At 49.8% G+C, this 15,378-nt stretch overlaps 1 protein-coding gene across 3 annotated transcripts in view; it reads left to right on the forward strand.

Moving 5' to 3' along the window:
- Positions 1-15,378, forward strand: part of OGDHL (oxoglutarate dehydrogenase L) — a 707,295-nt gene that overhangs the window by 676,539 nt on the left and 15,378 nt on the right. For all 3 annotated transcript variants that reach the window (XM_086922073.1, XM_086922074.1, XM_086922075.1), the window contains one exon: positions 498-661. In XM_086922073.1, coding sequence (XP_086778199.1) covers positions 498-661 — 164 coding nt within the window. The remainder of the gene's footprint in view (positions 1-497; positions 662-15,378) is intronic.

Here is a 15,378-nt window from a genome sequence, read left to right on the forward strand (position 1 = left end):
TGTGATAACTTTTCCATTCAAGATAATATGCACCTTATGTTGTTCTGCCCTTGTTATAATGTCCCAAGACAGAAGTATTTGGTACCTTTATTGAAAGGGAAAGCTTTCATACAGGCAAAACCAGCTCTCCTGTACTTACAAATGCTAGAATCGCCCTTGGTGATGTTCAGTGTGGCAAATTACCTCGTCGCTGCTGTTAGGATTAGGAAGAGGAAATTACAAGTCTAACATTGGGGTCTGTGATGAATGTTGGTATGCTTCGCCTTTTTGCACACGATGATCTTTTTAAACCTGACATTTTAACTGTTTTTATACTTGATATTGATATTGTATTGTATGACATTTTTTATATGTATTTGGATTGTCTTTTAATTGTTTGTAGCATGCTTTTATGATTTTTAACAAAATGGAATAAAGTGGTTTTTGACTTGACTACTGTTTATGAGGCCTGATTAATTTATTCTGTTATGACCTTCCCTGTTCCCTGCTTCCTTAAGGTACCTTTTTTCAGCGTCTGATTCCAGAAAAGGGAGTAGCATCGCAGGAGCCCATGGAAGTGAAGCGGGTGATTTTCTGCACTGGGAAAGTATACTACGAACTCGTCAAAGAAAGAAACGCTCAAAATTTGGACAAACAAGTGGCAATCACTAGATTGGAGCAGGTAAACCCCATTGAAGACATGACAAACTTCCATCAAAGCTTTTTAAAACTAGAGACAAAATAGAATGATTTAGGAGATTTGTTACTCATGTCTTCTATTTTGTTATATTATTTTTATGTCCACGCCCTCTTATTTACAAGTACTGGGATTAGCAACTTATTGCGGCACAGAGTGGAAACTGTTTGCCATATTCACACTACTCACATGCCCACATACCTTACTATAAGGTGTCTGCATGCTCTTCCTTCAACTAACTTTGCATGCCAGAGCACCGCTAAAGTGTGTTTTTTCCTGTAAAAGACATGAAATAGTCATGGACAGAGGTGCAGGTTCAATTAATCTTTATTGACTAATCTTATTCCGCCTAATCAATCTCAAAGACATCATGCCAGCGTGCGCACCATTATACACACACACACACACACATATTTCAATACTATACATCCATATCACATCACAAATTGAAAATGTATACCTACAAATTGAGTAAAAATAACACATCGGCTGCAAATAATAAAATGAATCCACCTGTAGTGGTATAAATTATTTCATAACTGATGTACATGCTGTGGCAGTCTTCTCCACTTACAAACTTGACTTTCATCTGATCCATTCTAAAGCATAAATGCTCTTAGTCCAATTTCAGAGACTTAGCCCCCATGGTCAGGGTCATGATCGAATAACCTTCTTGCTTATGAACCAATATGTGGATCATATGCCACCATTTTTCACCCAACATAGTCCATGCATTTCATTTCATGAAGCTTTATTCGGTACATATAAAAAATGACCATAAAAGCACATATGACATACATGTTAAAGCAGCAAAAATACAGAGAATATCACTAGTGCACAAAGTTAAAACATCATACTTTTCCTAGCATAAAATGATTTATATAAAAAGATGGCAGTAAAAAAACAAATGTCTGTGTTTGGCAAATTACAAATCTGCTTCATTGCTTCATCTACATTACAGATACCATTTTTTATAAACATGGGCTTTAGGTAGGCAATTCGGAAATTCATGTAAAGGTTACAGATCAGCAAAAAGTGCATTGTGCTTTGTTTAGATCTACCATCACACGGGCAAGGGCCAACCGGGTGCTTTTTAGGATGTGGGAAAGCCACCAGGTGATGTACCAGCCCAAGCCTAAGCCTGGTAAGAACAAATCTGTGGGATGGTCTAGTCACCTGGCTCAAATATAACTGGAAACCTTCACCAACTAAATATCTATTGTAAAACGTACAAGTAGATAATTGACCATTAATGTTCCCCCGCCTCTTTGCTCTATATGACATACATTTTTCCTTCATCTCTATTTTGGGAATATCTACAGCAGCACAAGGGTCAACCAAAATATTTATGTCAAAAATTTCCTGAAAGCTATGTACAATATATTTTAACCAGGGAATCCTAAGATAATTGTCCAAATCTAGGCAATCATTAATTACAAGCCTATTAAAAGCTGTTTCCTCCATTTGCCAGATTGATCGCCAAATCATTAGGGGCTTAAGTGATATCAGATCTGACAGATAACCAATCCCAACTTCTCTATGGGTTAGATCAGTTGGGGCTGAAGTTGGGAGGCATAGTAGCTTTTTGAGGAAAATATTTTCCTCAATTTGTAATTGTCCATCGGGATGATATCCTCGCACCCCAGCCCCATATAAGGCGATCGATACACATCTGGACTGATAGAACTTCATCATGTCCCTTATGCGTCTATCGTCTATTTTTGCAGAAAATCTGAATACCCCATGGGCACTTTTGGCCATCTGAGCCCGAACATTTCTGATTTCATGTGACCATGTTCTATCTCTGGCGAAGGTAATACCCAGATAGCAAAATGTATCCACTTGTAGCACTCTCTCTTTATCTATATAAAAGGCATGAGTTTTATTACGCTTTACTCCACAGATCATTGTATGTGTTTTATTTTTATTGATCTGCAGTTTCCTATCCTTTATAAAAACAGTGAAGCAATCCATCAAACGCTGAAGGCTAATAGGGGTCCTAGACAATAACACGGCATTGTCCGCATAAAGCAGTTAGCAGTTCCGGTACGTCTATCCCTTTTACCTGTGGGGCATCTGCTCTTACTGTTTTTAAAACTAAATCCACCTCATTAATAAAAAGAGTAAAAAGCAGAGGGGCGAGGACGCAGCCTTGTCTTATGCCACATCTAACGTTAAATTTGGGAGTGACTCCCTCTCACCCCATACCGGACACAGGTTTGTAATCTTTCATACAATCAAGCCAAAAAGAAGATTATTCCTTCTGGGGCTCCAAGCGCTAACAGCGTTATCCATAGGGTGGAATGGTCCACCAAATCAAAGGTGCTACTTACATCTGCAAAGCAGAGATAAAGAGAGCCTTGTTTGGCCTGGGTATATTTCCCAATTGTATGAGAAAAACAAGATTCCTTTCTGTGTTGTTCAATGTTAGGTTTTGTGGCCAACCGGCCAGTTGGCCACAAAACCTAACATTGAACAACACAGAAAGGAATCTTGTTTATCTCATACTTCTATACCCAGTCCTTTCTGGTTTTCTGGGACACTCTCTTCTTTTGAATACTATATTTCCCAATTAACAGATCTAAGTTTATACACTGGTAAAGTGTTGCACGCCCTTTCCTAAAGCCTTACTGAGTACTGGCTAAATTCCCTCTGGCCTCCGCCCATTCTTCCAGCCTGACTAACAGTATCCTACTCATGATTTTGACGGAGGAGTCTAGTAGGGAGGGCTGTTGTTTTTTGCATCCGACCTATCCCCCTTCTTGTGTATCAGGATAATAATAGATTCCCCCCATCTGAGAGGGATACCGTTGCTCACAGCTGCATTAAAGACAATAGTTAGTAAGGGGCCCCATAACGGTGGTACAGTTTTATAGACATCTATGGGGACCCCATCGGGCCCCTGCGCCTTACCCCCTTTACTAGCTTTGATACCTTGGTCTACCTCTGCTAAGGTGAAATTGAGAGGTACAATAGGCCAGGATCCATTGCTAGCGCCATTGGGCCAGTTAGCTCTAAATATAGCAGAAAAATGGGTTACCCATGCCTCACTACTGACGTGGGACGTAAGCTCAGGGATCGAATCATCTTTTAAGAAGGGGGAATTGACTGTTGCCCAGAACAGGCAGCAATTGGACGTCTCTGCCGCCTGTGCTAGACTATCCCAGGCCTCTTGGTCCAACTCTCCTTTCCTTCGCTTGAGGGCTAATTTGTAATCAATTCTAAGCTGAATTACCAACTTCCGGTCCCTGGGTCTGTTTGTTAATGCCTGCTTTAGTTGTGAAAGCAGTAAGGTGCAGGCATGATCAAACCATCCCTTATTATGGGTGGTTTTCCCTTTACCAAACCCAGTAAAAGTGGTATCTATAAATTTGTTCATTCCATTAAAATTCCCTAAAATAAATTTTGAGCCGTTATCAATGTTCAGGATGTTGTTAATTTCCTCGGCACAGCCTGATACAATAATATTTATCACAGTCTCAGATTTTTCCCCATTCCATCTTAATCTAGTCCCATTGGGTCTGTGCTGTTTAATATACTCTACTATTCTAATATTGGAGACAGTCCTGTGTTCCCAGATAACAGTTGTTAAAATAATACAATTGTGGTCACTTAATGCGGTCTCTTGGGTCCTGGGGGCTAAACAAAAGGGTATAATATTAGATGACACCACAACATGATCTACAGTAGAGTTTGTATTCCTACCAGTATAGGTGGGGGTAATATTTCCTCGTTCATCTTTTGCATATTGCATAAGTTCCAAGTCATGGTCCGCCATGATTTTATTTAGTGTCTCCCCGTAAATGCTATGAGGGAAATGCAGGTCATCATCTCCTTGGTTACTTTGTACCCCACATACCCTAGAGGTAGACATAGGGCAAGTAGAAATATTAAAATCACCCTCCCAAATAAAATCAAAAGTTACACTTTCCTATGCAATCAGCTGCTCAATGGCAGTCTCTAGGTCCTTAACGACTCTATGCTGCGTATTGTCAAATATGTTTTTGTAGTAATTAATTAAAAGGACGTCATGGGGGGGCGTGGCTTGGCGGGCGAAGATGGCGGTCGCAGCCTTGTAGAGCTCCCGCCGGCCCGGACTTAATTCGATCATTTATCCTGACCCCTGAGCCCACTGTTGGTGCCCAGTGATTGCTTTCGATCTGGTGAAGTCTCCTGCCTACTTTGGTGTGCTGATCCTGCAATTCCTCCCTTCTTGTGATCGAAGGGAGGCGGCGGCGGAGTGCGGCCTGGTGGCCGGCCGGAGACCGGGGTCCTCGAGTTTCGCGACGCCTGGTGGCAGCTGTGACCTGGCGGGTGCGGGTGGCATCCGCTACGCCGCCCTTGGCTCATCTCTTCGACCGCGATCGCCTGGAGATCGGGACGGTGCCAACAGCTCCTACCCATCGGCTCACCCCCTGAACGACCAACGAGCGGTGGCGGTGAGGCGTGGCCCCGCGACAGTCTGGAGACGAGATTCCTTGTGCCCAGAGGCGGCCGTGGTTGAACTAGTGGCCGGTGGGGACATCCGATCCGCCTCCCCTGGCTCGGCCCGCTGGATACGGCTGCCCGCAGACGGCGGACCCGCAGATTCCTCCTGTTATACCCTGGACGGCTGTTTGTGGGGACGAGCGTGGGTGCGGCCTGTTCTGCCGGGGTGACGCCGGGACCTCGATTTTCGCGACATCCGATCGCGGCGGCCGGCCCGCATCCCTCCCTGGGGCCTCATCTGGGCCGCCCCGCTCAGGATTTGTGACAGTGCCCGAAGGTTCGAAGGTGGTGTCCGCCCTGCCCAGCGCTTGCCATGACCAGGGACAGAGGAGGTGGCCCGCCTAAACATGGCCCAATCGATAAATTCACCGGGCCGAGTGGTGGCGCCGGGGCGGCCGGTGGCAGCGGCGGCCCCGGGCCGGACAATGCAGCTATCCTAGCGGCCATCACCCAATCCCGAGACATGCTCGATGCCAAGATTGGAGTGGTTGGGGCGGATGTCGTGCTCCTGCGCCAGGACCTTCGCAACGCGGTGGAGCGGATCGCTGGGGCCGAGACCCGTATCACGGAGACTGAGGCGGACATTAGTGGCCTGAAGAAGCGCCTAGCGGAGGTGGAGAGCGTCCAAAAGACACTGGCGGCCCGCGTGGAAGATGCAGAAGGGCGCGCGCGGCGCAACAACCTCCGCTTCATTGGATTTCCAGAGCGGTGCGAGAAGGACAACATGGAGCGGTTCCTGACCGGGTGGCTGGAGAGCTGGCTCCCCGAAGGGGCACTGTCTACGTGCTTCGTGATTGAGAGGGCCCACAGGGCTCTGACCCAGCGGCCACCGGAGGGTGAGCGCCCACGGCCAGTTATCGCCCGCCTGCTGAACTATCATGACCGGGATGTTATCCTGCGGGAGGCGAGGAACAAGGGCTCCCTCACCTTCGAGAATCATACCATCATGATTTTCCCGGACTACACGAAGATGGTACAACAGCAGCGGCAATCCTTCATGGACGCTAAGGCTAAGCTTCGGGGCCTCAAGCTCCAATACTCGCTCCTGTATCCGGCTCGCCTGCGAGTAATATATCAGTCTCGGACCCATTTCTTCGATTCGCCTGAGGAGGTGTTCCGCTGGACCGATGAGGCGGTGCGACTCCGGCCCCATGCCCAGCCGGGGCTGGACCCGGGCAGGTCTCAGGGATCGTCGCCGGAGCGGACGGATCGCCAGACCAAGAAGGGCCGCCATCGGAGGTCTCGCTCCAAGAAAAGATCGGCTTCCGCCTGTGCGTCGCAATTGGGTGGTGCCAGGGACTCTGAACACTCCGATGCGGGCAGCTGAACATTGTTGGGCCTACACGCACTTGTATGCTGCATACTGACTTGCTCTGCTTTGGCTGGTGAGACTGTTCCATTTTGTCCTTGATGTGCCAGCCGGTTCCCATGTGAAGACCTCAGTTATTGACATGGGGGCGCCGTGTGGCTCGGAGGGTACCATGTATGGGCCTCAGACCCTCACGGATGTGAGTGTTGTTGGGGGGGTGGTGAGTGTGTGTCATGGTGGGGTTGTGGGGATCCATTGGTATGGCGGGCCCTGGGTCCTCTGTTTTGGGCTCGGGTCTCTCCATGCCGCGACAGGTACTTCAATGTTTTCTGAGGTATTGGGGTGGTGGGTGTGGGGTGTGGGGGGGTGTTTTGGTGTTGCACTTGTTGTTGGGGCGGGTCTGGGTTGGGAAGGGGGCGCTGAGTTTGCGGGCTGGGGGGGTGGGTCCACACATGTCGGGGGCTGTGATTCTTGTCGATTTGCGGGTTGCACTTGGGTGGGAGGGAAGCCCTCTCAGATTTTGGACTATATATTGACAATGGCTGATGCTGCGATTGTGTCTCCTTCGAAGACCCTGCGGGTGGTGACATGGAATGTGCGGGGTATCCTGGATAAGATCAAGCGTGGGGCTGTGCTGCGGTGGGGGAAGAGGGAGATGGTGGATGTCCTCCTGCTTCAGGAAACGCACATGCTGGGCTCCAAGGCCCTTAGCCTCCAGAGGTTCGGTTATCACCAGGTCTATCATGCTGGCTTTACGAGGGGATCACGGGGGGTGGCCATATTGATACATCGTAGGGTGGCCTATGTTCATGAGAAGCAATGGATCGACCCTCAGGGCAGGTTTGTCTTTGTTAAGGGCCTACTGGGTTCCGAGCCGGTGGTCTTTGGAAGTGTTTACGCCCCTCCCCCCCTGCAATGGGCACTGTCTGAGCGGCTGTGGGACGAGATCCCCGAGGTCCTGACTGTGGTGGGGGGTGATTGGAATGAAGTCATGGATGTGGGCCTGGACCGCCAGCGGCGAGCGCGTGTGGTGTCTGACCCCCCTCCCGCGGCTGCCCCCACCCGGTTGTGTGCGACGGTGCGCAGTCTGGGCTGGATCGATGTGTGGCGGCATTTTCATCCCGCAGTGCAGGCCTTCACGTATGTATCGGCGGTGCATGGGTCGTTCTCGAGGCTCGATTATTTGTTTGTACCCGGGGCTTGTCTGAGCCGTGTCAGGGACGCCACGATACTCCCCAGGGGCCTCTCGGATCATTCCCCTGTCCTAGCCACCTTGACCCTCCCCTCTAAACGACAACCCTTTCGCTGGCGTATGTCCGCCTGGCAGTTGCAGCGGCCGGAGTATGTGGCGCACCTACGAGAGGAAATCGATCACTTCTGGCGCGAGAACTTGGTGGGGGGGGTCGATGCCATTGTTGTGTGGGAGGCGCTGAAGCCCACGATCCGGGGCATTGATATAGCTTGGTGTGCGGCCGCTCGGCAGGAGCGTCGGGAGGCCATTGTGACTGCCGCGGCCCGCGTGGAGGAGCTGGAGCAGCGTGGTCGACTCGGGGGTGAAGAGGGCGTCGTGCGACAGCTCCTGCAGGCCCAGCAGACTTATTCCTCGGTCCTGTACGAGGAGGCCCGGCAGGCGTGGCTCGCCACGCGCAGCAGGGTGTATCAGTGGGGCGATAAGTCCTGCACCATGCTACATAGGCTTTGCCAGGCGACTTTCCAGCCCCTGGAGCTACCCGGCCTTACGGCGGGGGATGGCTCAGTTATGACCGACCCAGATCGGTTGGCGGCTAGCTTTGCCCGCTACTACGAGGCACAATACGCTCCTCGTGACCCACTGGTGGAGGGCGAGATTGCCTCATACTTGGATGACCTACTCCCGCAGGCAGTCCCGGAGGAGACTAGAACGGCCTTAGAGGCCCCGCTTACGTCCGAGGAGCTTGGGGAGGCCCTTGGCCAATTGAATACTGGGAAGGCGCCCGGCCCTAGCGGTTATCCTGCCGAATTTTATAAAAAGTTTCATGTCCAGCTGGGACCCCACTTTCGCAATGCCCTAGAGGCAGCGCGGTCTAGAGGCGAGCTGCCACCTGACTGGCGTCATGCTGAGATTGTGGTCTTTTTGAAGCCTGGCAGGGCGCCGGACCGCCACGATTCTTACAGGCCAATCTCCCTCCTCAATATCGAGGCCAAGATCTTGGCGAAAGCCCTGGCGAACCGCCTTCTGCCCCACATCGCCGACCTGGTCCACCCTGACCAGGCCGGGTTCATGCCGCACAGGGCCACCCGACATAATATCCGGCGGGCGCAGGCAGCGATCGACGCCATGGGTGCTAGGGATGAACAGGCCGCACTCCTCCTTGCGGACATGGACCGGGCCTTTGACTCGGTGAGTTGGGCGTATCTGTTCACCTTGTTGGCCCGCCTCAACCTCGGGCCTGTTTTCTTGTCCTATATCCGACTCCTATATACCAATGTCACGGCGTCGGTCCGTGTAGCCGGTGCGGTCTCGGGGCGCTTCCAAATCGGCCGTGGTACTCGGCAGGGCTGCCCGCTGTCCCCCTATCTGTTTGCCCTGGCCATGGAGCCCCTGGCGTCGCGGATACGACTGGATGCCCATATGCGTGGCTTTGTCTGGAACGGTACCCTTACGGATAGAATTGCACTTTACGCAGACGACGTCCTCCTGTTCCTTACCGACCTGCGGCGCTCGGGCCCTCGAGTTTTGGAGATCATGCGGGGGTTTGGCGAAGTCTCAGGGCTCCGCCTTAACCTGTCTAAGTCGACCCTGTGGGTTTTACGTGGCGGAGTGGTTGCCGACCCTTGGGCCGCCGACCTGCGCGTGGCGACGGACGGCCTGAAATATTTGGGTGTTTTCCTCTCGACTTCGCGAGCCGTGGCCTGGACACGCAGTGTCTTGCCGGTGTGGGAACGGGTCCAGGCTGATGTTAAAACATGGTCCAGAATGCCACTTACGATCTTTGGGAGGTCGGCCATCTTTAAGATGGTGGCGCTGCCGAGACTGTTGTACCAACTTCAACATTTCCCGCACCCTATTGGCATGGAGTGGTTCCGCCAGGTGAACTCAGTGCTGAGCCGCTTCCTGTGGGATGGCGGAGCAGCCAGGGTGGCCCTGAGGACGTGCTTTCTGTCCACCTACTGTGGTGGTTTGGCCACATCCGACCTCCTCTCCTACTACCAGGCGTCACATCTTCTTGTCCTTAATGAATGGTGGTACGGGGACAGGAGTGACCCGGCTTATGCCCTGGAAAGACATCTCATGGGTGACCGTACGCTCCACACCGTTCTTTACTCGGCCCGTATACGCCGTGGGTTGCCGTCGGTGACAAAAGTGGTCTTTGCAGTGTGGCGGCAGTCTTTGCGCCGCATGGGTTGGTGGGGCAAATTAACGGCTGAAACGCCGCTGTGGCACAACGGTTTGCTCCCAGAACTGGCGGCCCTGGCCGGGTTCGAGGGTTGGGAGGCTATTGGAATTACACAACTGGGCCAGGTCATGTCAGGCGCAACCCTCAAGTCCTTTGAGGAACTCCGAGTGGAGTTCCAGATGCCTCAGTCCCAGTTCTTCCGTTACTTACAGCTGAGACATGCCCTCGCCCCAAGCATTGCCGGCCTCGACTCCCTGCCGGAGTTCAGCCCGATTGAGGCGAAAGTGTTTATGGGAGACTTGGGAGACAAGAAGGTCTCTAGGATTTATCAGTCCCTTGTTACTCACTGCTCATCTACTCTCAGCTCCCTTCGGGAAGCCTGGGAGGTAGACGTGGGCGCCTTGGACGAGGACGACTGGAGGGAGGCACTGGAGTCCCCGCGCGGCGCCGCTATCGCGGTTCGGCTCCGCCTGATACAATTCAAATACCTGCATCGTGCCTATTACACACGTGAACGACTGTGGAAGGCTGGCTTGATTGCGTCATCGGAGTGCCTGCGCTGTGGGGAAGTGCCTGGCTCCCTGTTGCATACGGTGTGGTCGTGTGGTCGCCTGGCTGGCTTCTGGAGGGGCGTATGGAATTGCCTGGCTGAGGTCCTGGGCTGGGATCTTCCCCGAACCCACCGGCTAGGCCTGCTGCACATCATGGAAGGGGTTGGGGGCAACATATATAAACGTCATCTGTTGCTCCTGGGCCTGGTGGTCGCTAAGCGTGACTTGGCTCGGGCCTGGAAATCTGTGAGGGCCCCCCCCCTGTCTGCGTGGAAGGCTGGGCTGGACTACTTTATGGGTCTTGAGAAACCGGTCTTTGAGGCGCGGGGCTGCCCACGCAAACACTTCAGGATCTGGAAGCGGTGGGCCGACTACCGTGGCCTGTCCTTGGAACCCCCGGCGGAGCAGGAGGAGGACATTTGATCGCAGGGACTTTTCTGGCCCCAATGGCAAAACCCAGGTTGCACTATACCTGCTTCCTCTATGTGAATCGTCTTTGTGTTGCTTCTGTACATGTGTGGCGGGGGGGGGGATGGTGGGTACGGGTGGGGGTGTAGTTGGGGTTGGGATGGGTTGTTAGGGAATTTTAAAGCCGAGCTTCATTGATATATGCTTCGCGAATGCTATGTATGTCATCATTGCATTGATACTGATGTGGTGATCTTGGTGTGTGAAGATGCCACATTCTTGATACTCTTTTGCTCAATAAAATTGGTTGTGAAAAAAAAAAAAGGACGTCATGGGCATGTTTCACGTGCAGCCTAAGAATCTGAGAATGTGCCCAGACTTTCAAATTTCTTTCCCCTTTTAGGGATAAATCTAGGGACACCAGAGTCAAAAGGCCCCCCTTTGCTGTTCCAGACAACGAGCCCTGCGCTTCTAGATTGTAGGAGGCAAACCATCAAAACTAACTAGTTCCGTGCACCAAGTTTCTTGAAAACAAAGAATATCGTAAGATCTAATAAAATCCAACCATCCCAGTATCCCCTCTTTAGAAGCCAACCCAGCTAAGTTCCAAATGACAATGGATATCCCTTTTGTTACTACAAATAGTTTCCTGCTCTTGTGAGGAATTTCCGCCTGGGGCAGCCCCCTTCCTGGGCAAAATTATACCATCTACCCCTACGTCCAAAACATAACTAGGGTTATCCTCTGGCATAGTTCCTTGGTCAACTGGAGTTCCCCCCACAGTATCATCAAGCCTAGGTGAGACCGCCACTTCAGATACTGGCGGTCCAAATCCTGTCAATCGTTAACATCTAGACTACTCAATGCTTGGAACCGATTCGAAACAGGTACCTCAAATACAGGATCAATTTTAGGAGGCCTACTGTTAAAATATAGGTCCATATTCATCCTATCATTCGTTTGATTCATTAAGTGGCCATAAAAATAGCCAAGTGGGCGTAATGTGATACCTGGCTGAGTATGTGGTAACAATTCTGCTCTTATCAGGGATGTTGTGGCATAGTGAGGGTTTTTAAAATTAATAATGACACAATCTCCCCTGACACTCTTTTTAGAATTACCTGTCCAGTTGACCCTTCTAGTAGTAAGGATCTCGTCAGACTGATTCACCGGAAACCCACATTGACGATTAAGCCAAAATACTGTTTTGTTTTTAAGAGATTCATGAGTTTCCTGTTGGTTTAGATTCGGGGATGGGACATCAATTAAGACAGCCACATACGGGGCACAATCAGGGGGTAAATTCATAGTATTGCTACGCTTTTCTACAAAGGTAGACCTTGCTCCCCTCAATTCTAAAGCCATGAGTACTTTTTACTACCGATGGTTTGTTTGCTTTGATCCACTATGGTAGCCTTGGCCCTCCCAACACAGCCTAAAGCTTCTGGCATTGGTGTTTCTACAATTGAATTACTAACATTGTTATAACTTTCCCCTGTTAACTCATTTGAGACCTTTAGTAATTCCTTTTGTGAGGATATAGCTCCACCTAGCCTAATAACCTCTCTATTCAAAATATCTAATTTTTCAATTAGTGGTTTAATGAAGCTTTCGATTTTAGCAACCAAAACATTAAGTATTTGATCAACCTGCGTACCACTTAAAGCCCCAATGCCAGCGTTACCCAGTTGCTCATCCGCGCTAGGTGCAGAAATAGTTTTAAGGCCCTTAGCGCTGTTATTAGGGCCAGATTTAATTTGTGTCTTTCTGCATCCCCTTTTAGCTCGGGGGCTGGCGATTTTTGGGTAGATAAATTGGGGGCATCAACCTGTATTTCTGGGATTTGTTCTGTACCCTTAGGTGCATTGGAACCTAAACCTAGACATTCCGGTGGGGGTATATGAGGCGTAGCTGGTAAAGTACCTAACCACAGTCGCCGTTCGGTTTTATCTATTTCGTCATTGAGCACATTAACTTCTCTAACAAGATAAGTATCGATGGTTGCACCGGCATGCTCGGTAGGGATATTATTCCCCTTCCGCCTAGACATAATTAAAATTACAATTTAACTTTACTATCACAGCATTCATAGACACAGGACTTTAATCAACTCAATGGTGCCGTTTAAATGTTCAATGTCCTGGTTGATAAGAGAATTTAGTGGAATCTTACCCATGAAGTACTGCTTAAAATCCTTTCGGCGTTTGCCTGTTTAACAGCTTAAAAGAAATATGACCAAAGGAGGTGGCCCAGCCCAGCCTCAACAGTCTCGGACGGGCTCAGATGGACCCGCCCTTGGCCCGGGCTTCGCCCGGCACACGCCTGCACGCGTCCCCCATAGCGGAGAAGGATGCCAACTGTATACAAAATAGGGAGGGGCCAATGATCTTCAGGTTAGCACCTTCGCATTGCTCCTTCTCGGTACTGCTGGGCCTTGTAGTCCTGTAACCCCAGCGAACCACCCTACAGGCGGGTGGACAAGGAGCAGGCAGGCAGTCTCACTTCACTGGACCCCCAGCTGTTGTCCCTGATGTTACCACGTTCTTCCTCGAGAGCCCCTCCTGAGAATATCCTCTGCAGCCATTTCAGTACTGTAAATATAAAAACTCTTGTTTTCGTCTTTCTCATTCCCCATGGAACATTGATTTTTACCTAGTCTCCCTCTTAAACATAATAACCCCCACCACATTAAAGTACTCATACTTCAGTTTTGCTCCACTGGGCAGATTTTCCACCCATCTCTTCTATATAAACTCTTGTTTGGACTAAAGGGGTTATTTAGAGTTTGGAAGATGCAGGATAGCCACCAAAAGCTGAAAGATATATTTTCTGCCTTATTTATAATATATAGATCCTATTTTGGCAGATGTCGCAGAGACTCCAAACTCTTCATAACCCACTGAATCTCCTAGTAGCATGTTCTAGCCACCCTAATAGACATTTGTGTCTAACTTACCACATTTAGGGAGGCGATGTAAAAATACATTTTGCGTTTGCAATCCCCATGATTCACAAAATCACAGAGTTGGCTACTCAAAATGACATTTTGTGAGTCAGTAAAGCCTTTCCACCTTGCAAAATAGATTTTGCGACTAATAATGAATTGTATCCAGGAAAGGATGTAGAAGGGACCAGCAATTCGGTACAGCATAGCATGATCAGTGGTTTGCGCCTGCAGAACAGTACCCTTTACCTCGAAGGAGGTAGTAACAGATTCATCAAGGGGAAGGTGTCACCCATGTGAATGGTGTTCGCAGCCTCGGTCGAAGTAGGCAGTGATCCATTAACATTTGGAAGTTCAGTCAGAAAGATCGTTGGGGCTACCACCCATGTGTCTATATCAATCACAGGGGGTAGCAAATAGTGACCTACCTAAGTGTTATTAATTAGACTGGTCATACTACAACTCCTACGACTGGAGATTTTGAAATGTGAGCTAATTGTACATACTTTGCATCCAAATTGAAGACTGGTCACAAAACATTGGTGTGCAATTTGCAACCATATTTTGGGACCAGTCGTTTAGTAAACCTGAACTAAGAGAATGTAACATTTAGAGGCCAATTGCGATCTTGCTAGGAAAGCCCTCCGTACAACTCGGATCCAGAGGGCTTTGCTAGCAAATTGCGCTCCACGAGTCAGAGCGACAGATTCTGATGCACCAGTATGGTGACGGACTCGGTTTGCTCGGACTCCCATTGAACTATAAGGGACACTGTATACTGAACGTGTACACAGGCTCCCATAGCAAAAAGGGATGGGTGGGGGAAAGCTTACATCCTGTGATGGGCACCCCACGGTGCCCGCCACACTGTGCATGCATGGAAAGGGGGGATCAGTGGGTACCCCCACGGGGCCGATAAGGAGGGCCCAGGGTGAAGGGGTGCCTGCTACAGCCCTCTGATGTCCGATTCCCACAGCCGTTTCATCTCGCTGAGACCGAGTCGATTACGGCAGTCCGAATCGTGTATCGTATTCGCTTCTTCGGAAGCCGGCTCCATTGCGAGGCACAATTCAGCTGCAAACGAGTCGGACTGACAAGATCGGGTTCGGAAACTATTCGGTCGACTCAGACGAGATCTTCGCATCGTACTTGGTTGTTCGGAACAGGGGAAGCTTTGTTTGGAAACATAGGATCCAAATTGGATTTGCTCATTCCGGAAACCATCTGGAGGCCTTCCGAACAAGATCGTAATCCTCCCCTTAGAATGAACTGCATTTGTTCGACAATTGAGTTACACAGGATTGCCCTACCACCGCAACACACGCCATAATTCTCACTGCACTTGCCATCCTACAATAATAAGCAGTTTTGGCCATTAGAATAGTAAAACGAAATAACATCTAGTACTAAGGCTCCAATTCTGCAAACCATGCACTCCAAGTCCAGCAATATATACTGTACCAACAATGTTGGTGTTGTCTCTCACTTTTATAAAGTGTTTCTTTTGGTGCAATCGGGACACCCAGCTGATCCTCACCCTCACCAAGGACCCCCACACCGCCAAAACCAACCTTCACGAAGGAATGAAGGCGTCGCTGAATGGATGAGGAACAGCCGACTGAAGC

This window comes from Lissotriton vulgaris, chromosome 5 (genome assembly GCF_964263255.1).
Source record: "Lissotriton vulgaris chromosome 5, aLisVul1.2, whole genome shotgun sequence".
Classification (NCBI taxonomy): Eukaryota; Metazoa; Chordata; class Amphibia; order Caudata; family Salamandridae; genus Lissotriton; species Lissotriton vulgaris.